General features: G+C 32.7%; 1 protein-coding gene across 2 annotated transcripts; it reads right to left on the reverse strand.

Annotated features, from left to right (window-relative positions):
• Window positions 1–1,544: 1,544 nt before the first annotated feature.
• LOC105274729 (AP-1 complex subunit sigma-2) lies at window positions 1,545–8,290 on the reverse strand. Of its 2 annotated transcripts, none has more exons than XM_011331082.3 (5): window positions 7,955–8,290; window positions 7,686–7,864; window positions 7,458–7,566; window positions 7,193–7,330; window positions 1,545–2,234 (listed from the first exon to the last, which is right to left on the reverse strand). In XM_011331082.3, the coding sequence occupies exons 1-5, from the start codon at window positions 7,955–7,957 to the stop codon at window positions 2,190–2,192; spliced, it is 474 nt and encodes a 157-aa protein (XP_011329384.1). In that variant the 5' UTR covers window positions 7,958–8,290; the 3' UTR covers window positions 1,545–2,189. The 2 variants fall into 2 exon arrangements, with proteins under 2 accessions (XP_011329384.1, XP_011329383.1); XM_011331081.3 differs by lacking the exon at window positions 1,545–2,234 and adding an exon at window positions 2,811–3,813.
• Between the last annotated feature and the right edge of the window lie 734 nt (window positions 8,291–9,024).

A 9,024-nucleotide genomic window follows, 5' to 3' on the forward strand; every position in this document is an offset into this window, starting at 1 on the left:
CAGAGTTATTACATCTACAGTCAGCAAAACATCCGAAATGTTTTTAATATATCATGTAATACCCCTCACAGCACATGCACATCTTAATAAGGTTACAATAATCTTAAATTGTAAGATTGTAACATTCCACAGAGATTAATAAACCTGCCATTAACCTCCCAATAACATGTGCATGTTCGTCCAATGTCATTCCCTTAACATCCCAAAAACCTTGCAGGGCATGTTGTATTAATATCCATATAACATAGTAAGAACCTTTTAATATTAGAAATTAAATATTATATATTTTATTTTTATAATTCAATTTATAATTTAATTTTTTAATAAATAAATTTAATTTTGAAAATATGAAAATGTGCAAACATCAAATTTAATTAATATTTTAAAAGATATTTTATAGTTTTGTAATATCCCAGGCAGCACACATTGGTTTCAAAGCCGTTTCATAAACGTTTTAACGTAACGTTCCATAACCATTTTATTGAAACGTTTATTTAGGAGAAAAATGTCCAACGAATCGGTTTTCCGGATGGTTATTTATAAGGTGATAACGCAAATGTTTCTTGCGAGAACGTCACGCCTGGCTTGGCCGTCTATCGGTCGCTTAGTGAATCAGAGGCGGGAATCACACACACACTTGTGTTGATTTTTGTCTCTTGTTCCATAATCGAGTACATTGAAACGTATGATGTAAAAATAATTAATACTCGCAAATTAAGTAGAAATTACTATTCTTTCTATATTAATTATATAATTTCGAATCAATTTAATAAAACACATTTTTCGTTTCTGTGGAAACGTGAAAAATACGTTTTTAAAATTTAGGTCTAAAACCGGTTTCTATTTAAACCGTTTCTTAAATGGTACTTTATGTTTCTTAGACATTTTAGACACGTCTAAGAAACATATATTAGGCTAACATGTGCTGCCTGGGATGTATTTTTAATATACGCGAAAAATTAGATAATTGTGTGTAAGATTACTGAAATATTGAAATAAGGTTTCAGTAATCTACCGACAATATTATAACGTAAGATTATATTGTAAGGTTAGTGGTATATACCAGTAACATGATCATTATAAATAGTTTTGTATAAAATGTTTTTCAGCATACGCGAAAAATGAGATTGCACGTAAGATTACTGAAATATTGAAATAAGATTTCATTAATCTTCTGACAATATTATAATGTAAGATTATATTGTAAGGTTAGTGGCATATACCAGTAACATTAATTATTAAGTATGTAAGGTTGTAATCTCCCTATAATCTTATTGCAATGTTCGGTGCTGTGAGGGACATTTGTATTTGTGTGTACTAGTCTATTAGCACGCATCATGTCATGACGACTCTCTCTGTGTGCGTGTGTGATTGCGCGCGCGTGTACGTGGAACGTATGCAATATATATAAATAAAATATGTCTCAAATCTCTCATCTGCGCATATTATACTATTATTGTTCTTTATATTTTCCGTCTCTCTCTCGCGCTCCAGCAACTTTGCACTATCACATACAAGCATAAAAAGGAAAACAGAGGCAATCATTAAATCTAAAAGCAAATATATTCCAGAAACCATATGCAAATTCTACTTTGTCAGTTTACGTAATATGTAAAGAGCAAAGAGTTTTACATCTTCGTAACGTTGACAACTTTGAAACCTTTTGTTATCCTTCTGTTAACAAAATAGGCCGAGAGATTACCAATTTGAATTGGATAAAAGCCTAGACAGATATGGCAGATTTCTTCCAGTGTATCCAATAGTCATATTTTTAAGTATTTTAAGTATTGTAAGTAAGCTGTATCTGATTACGTCTATCGAGATTTATCCATACTATTAATTCAGAATCAACGACAAAATTACGTAAATAATATACTTGAGAAAATCAAATGCACGTTACAATTAAAGGGAAAATAGAAACCCAGGCGGAAAAATGATATCGAAATTTCTACTTGATATTTTCAACTATATTATTAAACTAATAAATCTAACGACTATTATATGCCTGCATCCAGGATATTCGTACGAGTATATCATTGTATCGTGCTGTGTTATTTGCCATTTTATTCTGTCAGGTTGAACAAGATGCGGCTTTGATGTAGATATGATAAGAACACGGTGGAACGTAGTGTGGGAATGTACACTTACAATTAAACACGTGTGTGTGCTTTAAATTGCTTTAAAGAATATTATCCCAATCCGTGATCCTCGAAGAATCCCTGAGGTGTTTCCTCCTGCAACATACGCAAAGGAACAACTTTATCGATATTATGTTCGAAATATCTTGCAATAATATGAATAGGGATCAATTAGTTTGACGCTGCACTTTCACACATATTTTACGTAAAGAGTTAAGTGAAAAAAAAAAATGTATATGCATGTACGTATGTGTATATATGTGTATATATAAACGTACACGTACCTACTTTATAATACAATTTTCTTCTTGATGCAGCTTCAAATGGTGAATTGAACCCTTTTCATATAACCGAGTATCTTTATACTTGTGTGAGTACACAATTGTGCGCGTGTTCATTTATTGCCCCGATCGAAATCTTAAATGCCGATAAGAATTGCCTGCTTTACATGCAACTCATCGAATTTTCGAGCGCCCTTTAGATGATGTAAAAAAAGAATAAACGTGACCTGGCTCGCATCACGTTCAATCGCGCGTAACAGATGATAAAAATCAATTTTTCAAAATTTCCAAAGACCACCATGCGTGTCTCCCATCATCATTTGCGACATAACGCAACAGGCTAGTGACGGAAAAGGTAATGCGCGCCCGCTCAGTTTCGATTACAATATGAAGAGATTTTATTCTATATATTTATTACTAACGTTTTTACCAAGTTACACTTAGTGTATAATGACACACATTAGAAATTGACGATGCTTATATATATATAACATATGTGGTATATACATATATAATATATACAAAGTGTGGTATATAAAGATAGGTTTCGAATTAATTGTAATTTTATAGTAGTGTTTTTAAATAGGTAGATAAACAAGTATATACGTTTTCTATATAAGTAGTCGCATTAATACTGACGATGTTCTTCTTAGCAGCACATACACAATAATTTTCGTCAAAATAACACATGAATACAAATGATTTTATTGCCACAGAGTTGAAGATTAAAGTACGCAACTATCGTATAAGGGTAACTATCGTCACTTTGTTAGTATTGTATAGAAAAACAAAAGGATAAAAGAAAGAAATGTTACGTTACTGACCAAAGGCTGAACTGCAGTTTTTAAATCTGAATTATAACTTTTAATGTACGTATAATAATACTACGTATACGTACATTAAAAGTTATAATTCAGATTTAAAAACTGCAGTTCAGCCTTTGGTCAGTAACGTAACATTTCTTTCTTTTATCCTTTTGTTTTTCTATACACACAAGACTCGGGATATTTTCGACATATAAAAATATATTAACATACACGGAAAGCACTCGACACATCGCACGCGCGCTTCCTCTCGACTGTGAGTATTGAAAGATATATCTCCAACTGTTCTTTCTCCTTCATCAGCGAAGGTTAAATCGAGATCAAGCATTTTACAGTCGAGCAAAAGTCGGCACGATACCTCAAGCCCTCAAGTCCCGTATATGACTAGTATAAGATTGACTTGAAAATTTGTATAACATGGTAGAGTCGTAATGGCATCATGCAGCAGGTAAGCCTTTTCTGGTTTTTCGGTCGATCGTGTGGGTCGAGACTTTGTCCGTGAAGCTCATGCAAACAATGGGGTACCTATAAAAGCCCTATTTCCCGCAGAGCACCTTCCACAGCTTCGTCCTTCCACAACAAACAAAGAAAAACTAACTAGTCTTCTACTTTGACCCTATTTGCCTGGGCTTAATACACATACATGGTATACAAAGATAATCTCAACATCCGCCACGTTTTACACATTACTTTACATAAGAAATGAGACGAAGAAAAGACTGATGTAACATTATTGATTAGACTACGTGTGAAACTTTTTTGAAATTTAACGTATATCGATGAAGAGTAAAGCTACGTACATACATTACTTGGAAAACGAAATACACGAGGCAAATGTTACAAAATAAGTGCAATTGTTGGAAAATATTTATTAGGTTTTGAAAGCATACATATACATGTCAATACTCATGTTTATAAACGGCATGGGTATACGTAGTAATACACGTTTTGTTTATTCTATTTCTAGTGCTGTATAATAATTCATCAATCTAAACCTGGACAATTGGAGACATTATGGCAATAATATGTTAACACCACTCTCTTATTTTTATTAAGAGAAGAGAAGAGAGAGAAAGAGAAAGAGAGAGAGAGAGAGAGGGAAGAAAAGAAACAAAAGGAAAATGCAGATGTGTGCACAAATCTCATTGCATTAGTGCCATGCTTCTGTAAGAATCTGACAAATATAATATATAGTATGGCAGTTGTCAGTAGATCGCAAATTCGCTCACACGAGCTGCTCACGGCAGCCGTTATGCCATGCGATGTTTTTTTTTCTCTATTTTGTATCCGCAATTGTTTGCGATGTCCTTGTTTCTGCTGGACATGAGGACCAACTACGAGGAAAAACGGCTGCGAGCAGGCCGGTTAAGCAAATCCGCCGATCCAATTATTTATTAATATTTTTTATTCGCTTTTCAAGAAACTTCATATCGTCCATACTGTAAATGTCGCATGCACATTATTTTATTTTAAGCCACGCATACGTATGTTACCTATACACTCGAACGCAATTTAAACAATCAAAAATAACTTATGAGATACAATAAATTATTATGCATTGTATTATGCATTATATTACATCTTGTAAACGTCTGGAGAAATTTGCACTATACGTCTCCCACGTAAAATGTGTTACGTTACAAAGAAAAATGACACCAGATTATGTTGAAAAATTATGTTTGATTATTCATCAACGAATATTTACATCCGTCATGTATTATTATTAATCAATATAAAAGCTTTCGTTCAACGAATCACGATATATTTGTATTAGTAGTAACTTAGGTTTCATGTTGCAATTTTTATTATTATCATAACAATACTCGCTGTTGTAATTTATTAATAATCAACTTGGCAAAACTGTCTAGCACAAGTTTTTCAATACAAGGCAATAGTATAATGTTAGTCTAACAAATCCTTTGAATAACATCTAATGAAACAGAAGAGACTAGAAAATGAATAACGATAACTCGCACTATTTCTACCAAATTAAATTTAAATGGCATGTTTTATATTTCTAGTGTCTCATAATGAGATAAAAACAATGTATACTCTTATTCATGCGATATACATATAATTCGACTTTCGATCAAGGAAAATTTTGAGAAAGGTTTAAATATCAAACTGGTATACTATAAAATGATATAAAAAGATATTCTCTCGTAGTACTATGTGGTGTAAAAACTTTCAAAATGGTATGCTATAAAATAGTATAAAAAGATATTCTCTCGCTTAGTACTGCTATATGTTGTAAAAATTTTCGTGATGTGTGACTGCTGTAAGATTTACACTATAAATTTTACGCATTTTTATTTCTCTTCCCAGTACACAAAAGAAAGGTAGCTCCATGTTGCATATATATTTATATTACACTGTACAATAGTACTGAGCAAACAGTCATCCAGCAAATGATAAAAAAAAGATACTTTGTACTATTCTTTTTTATTTCAATTATTGCTGTCAACGATTACTGCAAATTCAAAAACTGGAATGAAAGCAATCTTTCTTACATGTCGACTAAGGCAAGCACGGATCTCGAAAAATTAAAATACTTGTTTTGTGACAAGAAAATTGCGTAATAACATTGTCAAATAATATTCATCATATGAATGCTACTGCAAAGACATATTTGGAGCTTACAAAAAATATTAATGTAATAAAGTATTGTGCAAGCTCTTGTTTGTAAAGATTAAAGGAGGAGCATATTAAAGCACATATGCACGTTTACCCAGAAAGGCATTCAATATTTGACGTTTTGAACTTGTTATGTTACAAATATCTGTTATCACTATGTAATATTACACTGCAAACGGTATGTTATTATCATGCTTAATAAACAATGCAAATAATAATAACAAATAAATGACAAACTAAGAAGTAATCAGAGGTAGCTCCCCCTTATAGGCTCCTATAATACTGAAAATGCTCTCACTCACGATAACATTTGTGTAACAACCGATATGGAAGATAATGTATATAGAAGATTGAAAATGAAAACCTATTTTATCATAATATATATATATATGTTACAGTACGTGGTATTCTAGGACCGAGTAGTAAATAAATGCATATCGAACACTGTACAGGCAAGATTTTTCATATTCTAAATTCCAGAATAATAACATGTTGAAACAATACGATATGCAAAGAGTAAATAATAAATTGTCAAATATTTAAAACGCTATCGTGCAACATCCAATATTACAAGAACGCATAATGTGTCAATGAGGAAAAGCCGACGTAACTGTAGATAAATATGGTGTAAATAAATATATACGTTGTTACGATTGCGCAAGAAGACAGGCAACGTTAAAGCAAATAGAATTCCAATGTTGTTTCATAGAGGCGAGTCTCAATACTCTCAAGTGCCTTCATGCATGTGTTGGCTAAATATTTATAATTCTTGATAAATCTATCGTTACCAGGTGGTTAAATGAATTTCTCAATAGCAGATGCGATGATCGAGAAGTATCTTTAATTGTATATTAAAAAGAGTTGTGTCATTACTGCGAATTTTCAAATAACGTTTGATAAAACTAGAATTTTGACAAATATGTCAGACAGAACTTGAGACACGCGGGGAATGTCACCTAGCTCGAATAGATTTGATACTTAATCTTTATGTTCGACTCTTTGTGTTTGTTTGACGAGTACGACACGTGTCTAGCAAGAAGCAACGGCATGTAGATCGTTTTAACATATTAACGAAACATTAATCGAATTTATTATGCAAATTTTCAATTTGTACTCTCCATGTGAATGTAATATCGCTACATCAATTTCTATTAAGTGTAACTAGCATTATCCAACGGCAAGATAAAACGATCTAACAATGTTCCTTTGGCAACCAAATCTGGTTGCGAAAGAAGATAGTAGAATGTACAGGTCTAGTGCTATTAATAAGAATTAAAATGCGTTACAATTCAAGGGGTACATCCCCGTAACTAACCTCCTGTAACAGGTCCTGGGCAGCGATGGCTTTCAGTACATTCTTTTTGCTAGTTTCTTGAATCTCTCCCCCGACAAGCAGTTCGTCCAAGATAAAGTACGCCTTCTCGAAATTGAATATTATATCCAACTCACATACCTAATAATATTGTGGTCAATTATTATTGTCAATCACTCGCAATCACTTACAATTAACTACTCGATTGCGTAATAAATTACAAATTAATCCATGGAAGCATATTTTAGGCTTATCGTCTCATACTCACACTGCCAAAATACTTATCCAACAATTCAACGTATCGATGTATGATTTCTAAAGTCAGCAATTCATTATCGTTTTGCTCAATCGCGCAACAAAAGTATAAGCTTGCATATCTGTAAGCAGATGTTTCGAAATTTGTCATACGCGCAGAAGAACGCGAGATCGGATCTGGTCGATATAAAGAGAACGCAAAATTACCGATTGACACGCATTGTTTATTAATTGCACGTACCTTTTGTAGACGACTTTAACGTCCTTCCACTCCAAAAAGCTTGACATTTTTGGCTTTCGTGCGAGTATCGTGGTTATCAGTTCGCGCGTAATTTTCTTTTTTAATTTGTCCGGATGCGCGACGTACCACTTTTGCAAACGGAGTTTTCCTTGACGACTGAACAGTAACATAAATTGCATCTGCAAAGAACGCCAACAATCAGCAATGACTCTTAACCTCGATTTGACTTTGCGATATTATCTATAGTCTATACTATCTAGTATACTCACCATATTGATTCCGTTTTCTTCGAAATTATATTAGTTTTTTATTCTTCGAATTTTATTATTCTCCGTCTATATATTTCACGACTAATTATCTTTCACAACTGACACCATGCGCGATTGAATTTAATGAGCAATACCCGTACGAATTACGCATGCACACGTAGATCAAGACACGAAGGTTACGACAATCCGTTCACGATGATCAGATGTCTATGCTCGGAACTGTCGAAACCAATTCCGAAACGACATTTCACACGTCAACGATCTGTGTACAAGGTGTGTCAAAAGGTAGACTCAATGGCGAAATATGTATGCATCTACAATACATACATAATGGTGTAAGATACAAAGTGAAGTATTGCGCATAATGGCGGACAGAACCAATCAGAAGTGGTCCAAAATGAAAGCGGGGATTCGAATGAAATGGTTTTAATAAAATGAAACAGTTATTTGCCAAATGGAAACAATTGTATTTATAAATGATGGATATCTCAAGGACAACAACATACGATTGAAAATAAACTGTTAAAATATAAAACAAAAACAAAACATCTTATAATAATATGTTAATAAAACATAGAACCTTATATTAATATGTTGCAAATGTGTTTAGTCTGCCTAGTTTGGTGTGTTTTTTACTTGAGTTATTAATTTTTATATCTTTATTCAATTTTCGTAAGCGCATACGTTCGTGTACGCACCAAACATGCAACAACCTCTTTTAGAAAACTATTATTTGTTTTCATGCATACAATTTGGGTCAATTTATCAAAAATTACACTAAAAATTTAAAATGCCGACCTGTGTTGTAAAGAATTGCAAAAATCGGACAGATGTTCTTTTTCAACAAAAAGTTAAATTTTACTCTTTTCCGAAAGATCCAGATGTAAGAATAAAGTGGTTAAAGGCTTGTCAGAGAGATAAAGATTGTACGATAAAACATGGTATGTAATGAAAGTACAATTCTAACCTATACTATATCTCGTTACGTTACTATATATATATTGTAATAATATAATTACTTAATACCATACCATGTTTTATCGTACAATCTTTATCTCTCTGACAAGCCT

The sequence above is a fragment of the Ooceraea biroi genome, chromosome 10 (assembly GCF_003672135.1).
Source record: "Ooceraea biroi isolate clonal line C1 chromosome 10, Obir_v5.4, whole genome shotgun sequence".
NCBI classification, from domain to species: Eukaryota; Metazoa; Arthropoda; class Insecta; order Hymenoptera; family Formicidae; genus Ooceraea; species Ooceraea biroi.

What these genes read in the sequence shown, in the direction of transcription:
- LOC105274729 (XM_011331082.3), bottom strand. An exon ending in GTTAAAGTCGTCTACAAAAG is followed by an intron (nt 7,567 to 7,685) that starts GTACGTGCAATT and finishes ATCTGCTTACAG; the next exon opens with ATATGCAAGCTTATACTTTT. An exon ending in CCCAGGACCTGTTACAGGAG is followed by an intron (nt 2,235 to 7,192) that starts GTTAGTTACGGG and finishes CGTATGTTGCAG; the next exon opens with GAGGAAACACCTCAGGGATT.